Genomic DNA, 12,806 nt, shown 5'->3' on the forward strand with positions numbered 1-12,806 from the left:
TCCCACAGTTTTTGATCAATTTTTATGAAATTGGTACAGATGTTCATCTGAATATGTTAATGTGCAAGACACACATTTCCACAGTGGCAAAAAGTGCGTTGCCATGGTAACGGCATGTTATTGGTAAAATATAGGGCAAAATGCTTCATGGCAAAACTGCTTCATCAGTGTTCTTCCAATTCTCATGGAATTCATATTGAAAGTTTGTCTTAGGATATAGGTCAGCATGACACATTTCTTGACAGTGACAAAAAGTATGTTGCCATGGTAACAGCTCACATATTATGAGCCAAAATGATGGAAAATTTTGTGTTGCAAACTCCTTCCTCAGTTTTTGCCCAATTTCCATGAAACTTGGTACAGATGTGTGCCTTTGGTTGTAGATGTGCAAGACGCATTTTTCGACAGTACCCGAAAGTACGTTGCCATGGTAACGGCATATTAATGGCAGAAGATCAAGGAAAGATCTTGCGGATTTAACTACTTCCTCAGTTTTTTGACCAAAGCTTATGAAATGTTGTTTTGACCAAAGCTTATGAAATGTTGTTTGGCGGGGGTATAACCAGTCGCTGTAGCGACATTTCTAGTTTCTCTGGTTCCCCAATCGCGAATTTAATCACTCGCGAAAATGTGTGACAGCGGCAATTCGCAAAAATTTATGTACGCGAAAATTATAGTGTATACAGTAGTTTACCTACATACATGTCTGTTTCATTGATCTGAAACAGAATGTTGGCTTCTGAAAGTTTTTATTGCATTGTTTATACCTGCTGCTAGAAACACCATACAACATTGTATGTGTGATCTCAACTGCTCATATATTTTGCCCCCCCCCCTTTTTTTTTGTAGAAATACATGTATATTCACTGCAATTTTTATTATATCCTATAGTACTATCACATTGTTATATTTCTACATCTACAAGTACACATATGTTTCACACATTTCAGAGCTATAAATCAAGCACTTGTATGTAATGGGAAGTGCATGTTTAAACATGTTATTATGCTCTACTCAGAGATGGAGAAAAGTCATGAGATTGTGAAGAATCTGTGGATTCATAGTATTGGAAATTTTATTTACATTGATAGAAACTTTAAGAAGTAAGAGCTTCTTGACAAGATAAGTTCCATTCTACAATGCTATATTATAACCAAATAGACTTGTGTGGTTAAGTAAAAGGCATTAGCTGTGTGGTTTCCTAAATGCCAGAATGATTCCTAAATGCCAGAATGATAACACTAATGTTCATTTTTACAAAGAACACTGAAATGGTAGGATTTAGCATGTCAACCTTGTGATAGTGATTGTCAGGCATTCAGATTGTACAATAGAATGTATTATATGTCTTTACGAAATTGGAATTTCATGTAATATCAAGTGGCACAAAACAACCATATTTTCTCACTATGCTATTGTTTTGAAACTACTTATCTTCATGCTACAGTGAGTGGAGGAGGGCGAGGCAGGCTATCACTGAGGCTAAACATCCACAACAGCACACCCAACCTGGTGGAGATGCCTGCAGAGAACACAAGGGAAAGAGAACAGCTGTAAGTACCTATGACTCAAATGTTGTGTTAATAAACTGGAGAGAGCCATTGTTATGCATTGTGTTCTACCAGTCAGTGATTTGATAGAAGTGATCACATAATAATAGAACCAGTTTTCATGTTCTCCCATGAGCAGAGCATCCTGGGATATTTTACCCTGGAATAAACATCCCAGTAACAAATATTGGCATATTTGGTTGCAACTGGCATCAGTATAGTTGGTGAAAACATTTTAGATTTTGAAATCTATACTTTTAGAATTTCACTTGGCATGAGATTTCTACCTTTCTTTTCACCTGATTTTACTTTGGCTAGTACAGCACGTTTATCTCTTTCCTGTTTTGTGCTGTCAGTCGTGCAACATAAGGAGTGGTTGGTGTATGAGCTGGCTAACTGTAGTTGTAGATCAAGACCCACGTTTTTGTTGTTACGATTCAATTAAAGCCCAAACAAAGTTCTGGTACGCCTGCAAAAGTTGTCAAATTTCGGTCCCAAATGTGAACGTATGCTTAGGAAATGTGCAGGATAACGATGTTATTACAAGATATTCGATGGGTAACGACGAAAATACGAAATATTAACCAAAAAGGTTCAGTCTCAGAACTTACCCGAACGGGGTCAGACTAAACTCGGACTCGGGGATAACTCGGCTTCGCTTTGACGGCGGGGGATGAGTTGTAATGGTTGTCCCTCTGATTGTACAGTGTTGTCCAATGGGAGCGGCCTGTATAAACTAGCGCTTCGTGTTCTGGCTACTCGCAGTAATGGTCCGAGTTGTTACAACACGCGCATCAAAAACCTCTTTTGCGCGCATGCAAAATTAGTGTGCGCCTATCAAGCACCTCTAAAACAATCAAAGGCGCTTGATAAACAACAACAAAAACTCCAAAGACCGCGCGTCTCAGCAACTGAGGACCGCGCGCTGTCATTGTTTTGTTTTGTACAGGATTACGTTAGCACGCACTTTCCTGTCCATTCAGTTAGGCCTCATTTGGTATTATGCAGTGGCCAGTAGAATGTGGCGATCACTTTTACTGCGTGTGAATTGTCTGAAGTAGGGTCGAATTTTTCCCGAGAACAAGTTAGTCTGGAGCCTTCTGGAATAAAAGTCGGTTTTCCTACTATTATTATTTTTCTCAAAATACTCTAAACCGACTCATCATTCCGGCAAACCGCGTCAGCCAGGTAAGTTTCTTAGTGGACTCTTTCGATATATTGCAAGCAAAAATGAAATTATGCTAGACGGGTTCTCAAGCACTTACCGAAACTTAGTTTTCACTTTAAGCAACTTAGAGCATATATTTAGCTATAAGACAACTGCCCTCTAGGTTGTCCAACCTCAAATGTCAGGGAGGAATCATTATGTAGAATTCAGATATTAAATGAGAATGTGATGCCAAGATGACTGTTTGGAAAAAGGAAATATTTTGGTATGATACATGTTTTGTTTTTTTAATTGTTGTACACTGTGTGTATAGAATTGATGTTGGTAGTGCATAATAGGATAGATTGGTCCTTTTCCTATCTGATCGTGTGTACACATGAGAATTTATGACTGCAGAGGTGTGTAGTAGTTTTTATTATGCAGGTGTGGAAAAATGCCATTTAGAGTGTGACATGTCATATACTTAAATTTCCATAAATTTTCTGTAGATGTGAAGGATGCCAGACTGTCTATTTTCCCTATCTCTTCCCCTCTATCTCTCTCATCCATAGAAATTCTATGAGGTCACGCAGTATGGAGTCTATTGGCAAGCTCAGCATCTCACCAGATGAGGTAAGCCATTGAAGTCAGTGGACACACCCAGACCTCATAAATCAGTGAAGAAGGGCTCTGTTAACAAACTGGTGCATTTGATAGCAGTGCATCGTGTTCACGTTCCAGTCCTGTATATGTGCACACTTTGTACTTACAAAATTTGTTTTTGACAAATCAGTCAATTAATCAAACACACAAACCAAACGAAAGTACAGAGCTGTGATGAGAAGCGCAAGTTGCCATTCTGTGGTTATGGCTGTAATGCTGTCCATTGTTTAGTATGATTTGTATTGTTTTTTATCTTAAAAAAAGGAAAAAGAAATGGAATATATATGACTATATTACCTTTTTAAACTTTTTAGTGAGCACATTGTAGTTTAATTTTTAGTCTTTGAAACTTTCAACATGGTTTTCCAGAAAAATGAGGGATGTACTTACATGTCATTACTCGAATGTTTTATATATATAAGTCAGGCATGTAGATATAGTTTCTGAGAATTTTTACTCACTATCATGAAGAGAGCAAAACTTGATATTTATTTCTCTCTATTTTTTGTGTTTTTTTTTGTGTGTGTACGTGTGTGTATGTGACCGTATTAATTCAAGGAGGACAAATACATGTATTCATGTCAAATTCAAAAAGATACTTGGAGAAAAATATAGAGGGCCAATTGGTAATCCTTTGGAAAAATGTTATATGTGTATTAGAAATGTTATGTATTGATATCATAACATGCTAGACAAACCTATGGACCACTTTGAAATGATCCCCACAGATATACCTGATTGCTTGATATAAATGTTTTAAGTTATTGCCAAACGCATATATGTACATTCGTAAACAGTACAAAACATTGACAAAGCAGTTGTTATTTTTTTGTGAGCTGAAAAAAAAAATACATGAGGACTACATGAAGTCCAGAATACTATAGTCAGAGGACAACAGAAAAAATATATGAAGTATGTGAAATGAGGTAATGTTTCAATGTATATGAATATTTTCATGCTGATATTATTTTTTCCATTTTGTAAGATTTCACATTCAGAATAACAAAGGAATACAAAATAAAACGTTACAGTAATTTAGACAAAAAAGCAAGATTCTATTTCCCAGATGTAAACTGTTACTGAGTGTGCCTGTTTTCTGTGGATTTTTTTAAAGCATATTTGACAATCAGCTGTGAAAAAATGTGGCACCATTTTCTTTTCATCTATTTTAAGCTTATGAAAGTGTTAGTGAAGTAGACTTCATGAATATAACATCTTGTCTACACTGCAATAGTGTATTTCATGCTACCATTCTGTGTTCGGAGCTAACACCCCATGAAAGATTTAGATATGCACATGTATTGATACATGAAAGGGTTCCCTGTGAAGCAGAGAGTAAAAAACTTTGTGTGGGAAGACATAGCTTGCCTATATTGGTTCCTAGCAGTGGGAGGAATTAATCAATCATCTGGCTGCAGGGAGTCTGAGGAGCCGTGGGGATTTCTGCTCCTTTTGGTATAGGGTAACATATGTTTGAAGGAGAATTTACATCATTGGGCCTCATTTTCACATAAAAACCTGATGTAAACAGATAGAGGCTTCTGAGAAAACCAGTAGAATTTATGCCCATATTGGTTTGCGGACAACTTTCAAGTAGCCCTGTATGCATAGAAAACCCGATTGTTACGTTTGTATTTTTTCTTAACATTTACATTTGTGCCTATATTTGGGATGTGAAACTTTGAAATTTGGGTGTCTTTTGTGCCCATGGTCATCCCTTTTTATCTTTGAGTACAGTGTAGACATGTACTTGAGCAGGTTAAAAGAGTATAAATTGAACTTGTACTTGCCTCAGATGTGTAAGGAAATTATTTCCATGGTGTGTCTATTTGGCAAAGTCTGAGAAAATACCTTTTTGAAGAAAAAAATGCTAAATCAGTAAAATTTCAATTGCAAAAGAAAGAAAAGAGTAATGAAAGAGCTTTATTATACTAGTGGCCCGGGCATAATTATGCCCACTGGATATAACATTTTTGACTTATTGATGAGTCATGTGATAATAGCAGTCTTGAAACTTGATTTGTTTGATTTTTACTGAGTTGATACTTTTCTTCGGTTTTATGTCATTTTTTGTCCCCGCCGAACGAGTTCGAGCAGGGGACTATGAAACGGGCTCCGTACGTGTGTGTGTCCGTCTGTCCGTCTGTCCGTCCGTCCGTGCGTCCATGTGTGATCAAAATGTTCAAAATGCTACTCCTTCGCCATTTCTAACCCGATTTTGATTCTGTTTGCTTTATATGATAGCACTACATGGGAGCTGTGAAACTTGTATACAGAATTTCAGTTGTGACCTTTGACCTTGACCTTTGACCTATATTGTACATTTTGCTTCAAAATGCTACTCCTTCGCCATTTCCAACCCAATTTTGATTCCGTTTGCTTTATATGATGGCACTAGGTGAGGGCTTCAAAACTTCTACACAGAATTTTGACCTTTGACTTCTTTGACCTTTGACCTTGATTTTTGACCTATATTGTACATTGCCTACAAAATGCTACTCCTTCGCCATTTCTAACCCGATTTCGATTCCGTTTGCTCTATGTGATGGCACTAGGTGAGGGCTTCAAAACTTTTACACAGAATTTTGACCTTTGACTTCTTTGACCTTTGACCTTGATTTTTGACCTATATTGTACATTTTGCTACAAAATGCTACTCCTTCGTCATTTGTAACCCGATTTCAATTCCGTTTGCTTTAAGTGATGGCACTAGGTGAGGGCTTCAAAACTTCTACACAGAATTTTGACCTTTGACTTCTTTGACCTCTGACCTTGATTTTGACCTGTATTGTACATTTTGCTACCAAATACTACTCCTTTGCCATTTCTAACCCGATTTCGATTCCGTTTGCTTTATGTGATGGCACTAGGTGAGGGCTTCAAAACTTCTACACAAAATTTTGACCTTTGACTTCTTTGACCTTTGACCTTGATTTTTTACCTTCATTGTACATTGGCTACAAAATGCTACTCCTTCGCCATTTCTAACCCGATTTCGATTCCGTTTGCTTTATGTGATGGCACTAGGTGAGGGCTTCAAAACTTCTACATAGAATTTTAACCTTTGACTTCTTTGACCTTTGACCTTGATCTTTTTACCTATATTGTACATTTTGCTACTAAATGCTTCTTCCGGCGGGGACATATATTACGCACCGCGTAATTTCTACATTTCCTTGTTCAAAACTATTTTCCGTGTTTGGCTAGGATATCATAGATTTATTAATTACCCACAAGTGATTACAGAGCCTCCCTGTGGATTGGCTTTACCTCTCAAGCTGAGCATGCTACACAAAGTGTACATTAATTTATTGTTAAGTACCTAAAATATGAAGTAAAATGGTGAAGCCATGTAGTGATGAAATTCCATGTTTACCTGATATGTATGATATTCACATTGCATGTCAGGAGACCATAATGTATGCTCCCAGCTTGTTTCCAAGAAAAATTCACTTTGCGAATGAGAGGGGTGTTGAGCATACGTGGTAATATTTTCATTGTCTACAAATTGATCAGTGATACAGAGCATCTATTTTCTTCGGTGGAGTGAGTATTTCTCCCAATATTGACGCAGAATGAGCATTACTAGGCTGGCTACAGGGGCTATGCTGTCTCGAAGATACTTCTTGTGTGTATTTGAGATGTGCCACCCTGACATTCTCTATTAAGTGGCATTTAGGCATGAAGCATAAATTTTGCTGATTAAATTCGCAAAGTCCCCAGTATCTAGGTCAAGAGGGTGTGTGTGTGTGTGCGTGCATGTATGAATGCCTGTGTTTGCATGACGTGTAAGGGGACAGAGAAGTATTTATGTATTAGATGCAGGTTAGGGTCAAACTGAGTATGCTGGCTGGTTAGACTGAGCCCACAACTATAGGAGCTTCAATGTTGTAATTACATTAAAGGACATTAAGATCATCAATACCTCAGGTTCCTAGTATATGTCTTGAGCAGGTTAATAGAACTGGGCTACCATACCTGAAGGGAAAAAACAACAACAACAAAGAAAATTATCAATTTTTTCTTGTTAGCCTTGCATCTGAAATGTTTGGAATCTGGCTTGTGAGAGACAGGGATTCAAATTCAGGTAATGCAAATTTGCATACATTAATTCTTGTCAGTTTCATGCTACTGAGGAAAAAATGATATTATGTAAGTTTATGCAAATTTTAAGGGCTCATTTGCATAAATGTGAAACACAGCGTTACGTATGGGACATTTATAAAAATTCATATTAATTCAAAGGAAAGCAAATGATATTTGATTAATATGTGGACATAAGAAGTTCATCAAATAGTTTAACTTGGTATAAAAATTTAGGGATTATGCAAATGATTATGCGAATTAGCTCGTGTCCTATCATGAGATGTCCCATACGTAACAAATTGAGGTCATTTTTTTAGGTTTTTTCTGAAATTGCTAAGGATATTTTAATGCCCTTTTGGAAAGTTCTAATTTATTGTTTAGAGAAATTAAATACCATAGAAAAAAGAAAAAACAGTAAAAGAAATATATTCTATTAGGCATTGAAATAATGTTACGTATGGGACAAATGCGTTACGTATGGGACATCCTCATACATATTGCATGTGAATGCATGTAGCTAGCTGGGAAGGTCTCTCAGTACACAAATGGTCAATCATCCTGAAGAAAGCATCCCAACATTGTAGCTACTTTTTGAGTTTTAGACACTTGAAACAATGCATGTACTTGACTGAACAATTTTCAGAAAGGGGGAGGGGAAAATGGCAAAATACACAATGAAAAATCAGCATTAAAGGGATGGTATGGTTTTTGTAGATATGGGGATTCAGTTTTCAACATTTAATGAGATGATTGGAAACCAATTATATGAATTACTAAAGAGCATACAATCCTACGACTAGAGGAATTCAAAGTTTATGTGACGGAGATCCAATTTGAAATGGTTGTGATATATACAAAAAATATATAAAGTAAAATGATTCCTTTTTATTGCAAGTGATACACAAATTGTCCTTATTCAGTTTCAATAGTTAGCCACGACAAAATTCATGGGTATACATACTGAGGTGTGACTCGAATCAATGACCTGACTGCTAGACAGACATCATCTACTCGATCACTGGGGTTCCATGCAGCAGGTATTGCTTATTTATTGAAATTAATATTTCTTGTGTCAAGTCATTTTTTATTGAAACTAAATGGCAACTGCCCTTCATCAATGGAAGTAAACACTTTGAACTATTCAATTTTTCAGTAGTAACTATCCTGATAAAAATAGGGCATACATACTCAGGTTGGTCATACAAAATATAGAATATGATTAGATATGATTATGATGGTATGGGGAATATTGTTCCCTTGTCAATCTGGAACAGCATTTGAGTAATTTCAACTGATTCTAACTCAATGATTATGCAAAAATTTGTTTATGGGTATTTTGCAAAATTATTTTGCAAAATACCCATATAAACTTGGTTCTCTACACACTAAACGAATGGGGGACAAAGGGCATGTATACTCAGGTTGGTCATAAATATATAAAAATATGATTGAATATGATTAAATGATGGTGAATATTCGGGGAATAATGTTTCCTTGACAATCTGGATCAGTATTTGAGTAGTTTCAACTGATTTTACTACAATAATAAATGTAAAATGCCCAGACGATGAGCTGCTGAGGAACACAGAACTGTAATGAGGTGTTTCCAATGAGGCCAAAGATGGATGACTAAGCATCTTCCCCATCTCACCAGCTAGCCATTTGACTGGAGAATGGTAGTTTGATTGCCTACCCACCTCATCATAGACTCGATCAACTTTGGGAGAGAGGAGGGGAGGGATGGGAATGGGCAAGGACTGTGATGTGTACTAAATATTTCAGAGAGATCAGGAATGACAATCAGTATTGCTTGAATATTGCAGAGGACACTGCTCAACAGTCAGCTCTTCAGGTAACATGTATAGATCTTCAAGTTTTTACCAGTAATACGATAGTGTTAATCCACAGGCATCGTGGGGTAAAATCAGTACTTCGCGATCACACTATCACTGATGATTTGATATACCCTCATTTTTTGTCACATTTAATTTCATATTGATCTCATGGAGCTATGGAGCTGGGATTTCAGTTGATGGGTTGACATCCTTTAATACTGAAAATGTTAGAATTGTATTCATCTGTTATCATTTATTTTCAAGTGTACAAAATGTGTAGTAGCATTGCTACCGGATAGAATCACTGTCCTAGACTGAATTGAGTGACATAATTTTAAAAATTATAAAGATTCAATGTGCCTCTTTACCAAATACTGTGCCAAGAAGGGCGGGGTAAATGGATGTAACACATTTTATATGCCAAAGCTAGGGCCCTTCACCCTCATGAGAAATTCACGAACATTGATTAAAATGCACAAGTATACATGTAGTTTACATTCTTTCAACCAAATCATCTTTGTCATTTAGATTTTGACACTTTGCCAAAGTCAGCTGCTAAGCACACAATGTACATTCTCTATCAGTGAGTCATACCAAGGTGGAAGAGTACTGATCATGTGAATTGTGCAGAATTTCCAGGGTACTAGCGCACTGCATTATACAAAATGTATCATATGACATTGACTCATTGATAAAGTTGATAGCTGTGCATTACTAAACATGTTGCATTTGGGAGAGTCATTTGAACAAAAACAGGCTTCTTGTTTGATTTGACATGTATGATAATCTGGTAGCGGTACAACAAATAATGCTCATATGGTGCTGGCAAACACCCATCTGCTAAACTAGATCTGACAATCACAGGGCAATGACACAGAAATACATCATTGTCTTTTTTTTTTATTGTATTAAGTAGTGTCTGCACAAGATTACCAATCAATTCCCAAATTTTTGCAGAAGTGCTGATGCTCTTTCCACAGCTGTCTTTATTCTTACCACATGAACATATATGTATCAGGCAAAGCGAAAAATCATGAAAGCAAAAATGTCTGCTGTATGTCACTATTTCATTGTATGTGACACAGATAGCTCTTGTAGTTTTACTTTAGAAATCTCCACCATGTACTTAAGATGTGCACTCACTGTCCACTTGTATGGTTTTGATTGATTGTACAGGAAATGAAACCAAGCAGACCCATTCTTGTATGATAAATGGTCATGGCATAGACTGTTTAATGCAAACAATGCAGAACATGGCACATGTAACATCTTGCTGAGATGTACAAATATCAGTGCAGGAAAAGGTGTTATATTGGGTGACTTTGCTGGATGAAATGGGGTCTCTGGTTTGTGTTTTTATCCTGGGCCAAACGTTATCAATGGCATGGTACCACCAGGGGCCACTAAAAATTGATGTTGGGCCACAAAATTTCAAAAAAAGTTATCATCTGGAGGCCAAATAGGGCAACTAAGTTTCAAAATGGATCGTTATGTTTCCTTTTATTTTGGGCCAAAACATTTTTTGTTCAGGCCACTAAGATTTAAGATTTTAGGGTCCTAAATGGGCCACCAAAGAAAAATGGTAGTGCCGAGCCCTGTGTTATCTATTAACTGTATGTCATTTTATACTGAAGTAAAACAAGCTTTGAAAATTCCAGAGAGCAGTTACATGTACCTGATTTTATGTCTCTCTTAAACTACACTGTGTGACAAAAAGAAATCAATGTCAAAGAAAGGAGCAGATAAGATGTACCTTTAAGACAACATCAATGGCAGTTTCATTCATGATGGGAAACGAGCACTAAACTGAGAAATAATGTCAGTGAACTTGATCTTGTCTTCCCCCCTCTCTCACTGTGGGGATCATCCATGAGTGTAACAAGTAATTCCCCCTGCTGGATGCATTTGTCCTCTTCGTCATCATGATTGGGCTGTGACTCATCCAGCCAAGGATGGTTTCTGACAGTGTCGGCTTGCTGGCACACACAGGCTGCATGGTCTCCACAGCTGCCCCTGCAAACTGTTGAGGCGATGGCTGCCATTTGCTCTTTTGTGTCATTTTCATCACAATTTGAAATTGATGTTTGTACAGTCAAGATGATACAAAGCAAAAGATGACAGTAAGAATGTACAAAGAAAGCTATCAAAATATACATGATGTTGGTTATCTGGTTATCTTTAATGGAAATAACAGTGACAGCATTAGATGATATGCAGGACACATTTTCACATCCATTATTGCGAGTGAGCGCATGTTGGGTAGATGCATATTGTTGTATGTCTCAGTGTAATTTTGCATTCATGTATTTATTTCCTGTTTGCTTGAAGATGCCTCATTCCAAGCTTTATGGATGAGGAGCATACGTGTACAGAAAATGTCTCTCAAGCCTGTTTAAGCCTGAAATGAAATTAAAACACAGTAGATTATATCTTTTGCATCAAATATTTGCTTGTCATTAAACCAAGCAAGGATGTCTTTTAGCTATATCTTAATGTGATGATCTTTAGTGCCATTTTCTTTCTGTTATTAGTTTTGGCTGATATCAGATTTTCATGGAAATGTGTTAGATTTCCAACTTTTCATTAAATTTACTGTCTGACAGTACTGACACTTCCACCATATTGTTTCTTATGTTTCTTATGTTTATGAATATTTTTCTGAAAGTCAGCTTTCAAAGCCTACACCTGGTCCACTTTATGTATTGCAGACGTATGAGTTCACATCAGAAGATCTAGAGGACAGGGGAGAGATAGGGCGGGGTGCCTTTGGCTCAGTCAACAAAATGTGGCATCGGCAGAGCCAGAGCATCATGGCTGTCAAGGTAAGATTTCTTTTGAATTTTAGATGGAATCTTGTATGATACATGAATCGTATCACAAAATACTAAAGTGACTGATACATGAACTTTTCCTGCCCTAGCCCTTGATTTCTTGTATATTTTGTCTATCCATGAAAGATAAATTTACTTTTCTATTTGTGCGTTTATTTCATTGTTGTCATATCAGATTGCTAATATACAGTCAAAGATGCCAAGTTTAGTCTAAGATTGGTTTTTGTTTGGTTGTTTTGCCTCATGAGAGTTTGACTAGGAAATCTCAATGTTTTGTCACATAAAGGTATTAACTGTATACAACTGTGAGGTTCATTCTTAGCAATCCCCATCCTAATGGACTGTGTCATGGTAGATTCAACTTACTTTGCCTAAGGGAGTAATGGTCATAAAGTCAAAGACTATTGCTATAATGTTCTACGTGATATTTGTTGCCAACAGAGGATACGGTCCACGGTGGATGAAAAAGACCAAAAGCAACTCCTCATGGACTTAGATGTTGTCAAGCGAAGTGCCAACTGCGAGTACATCATCAAATTTTTTGGAGCACTCTTCAAAGAGGTACGTGCAAAGTAACATGGTTGTTAGAATGGAGAGGGAAAGCTGTGAGCATTACAAGAACTAAGGCGAGATATAGTGAACTTATGTTACATGTCTGTGTACCTGAAAGCACAAGAAAGGTCTTTATGTTTCT

At 36.9% G+C, this 12,806-nt stretch overlaps 1 protein-coding gene across 1 annotated transcript in view; it reads left to right on the forward strand.

Annotated features, from left to right (window-relative positions):
• LOC139742799 (dual specificity mitogen-activated protein kinase kinase 4-like) overlaps nucleotides 1-12,806 on the forward strand; it is a 50,037-nt gene that overhangs the window by 24,223 nt on the left and 13,008 nt on the right. Inside the window, exons 2-5 of the mRNA XM_071653314.1 lie at nucleotides 1,448-1,553; nucleotides 3,270-3,330; nucleotides 11,990-12,103; nucleotides 12,554-12,673. Coding sequence (XP_071509415.1) covers nucleotides 1,448-1,553; nucleotides 3,270-3,330; nucleotides 11,990-12,103; nucleotides 12,554-12,673 — 401 coding nt within the window. The remainder of the gene's footprint in view (nucleotides 1-1,447; nucleotides 1,554-3,269; nucleotides 3,331-11,989; nucleotides 12,104-12,553; nucleotides 12,674-12,806) is intronic.

The sequence above is a fragment of the Diadema antillarum genome, unplaced genomic scaffold, assembly GCF_040938485.1.
Source record: "Diadema antillarum isolate AM-2024a unplaced genomic scaffold, OU_Dant_1.0 seq00001021_RagTag, whole genome shotgun sequence".
NCBI classification, from domain to species: Eukaryota; Metazoa; Echinodermata; class Echinoidea; order Diadematoida; family Diadematidae; genus Diadema; species Diadema antillarum.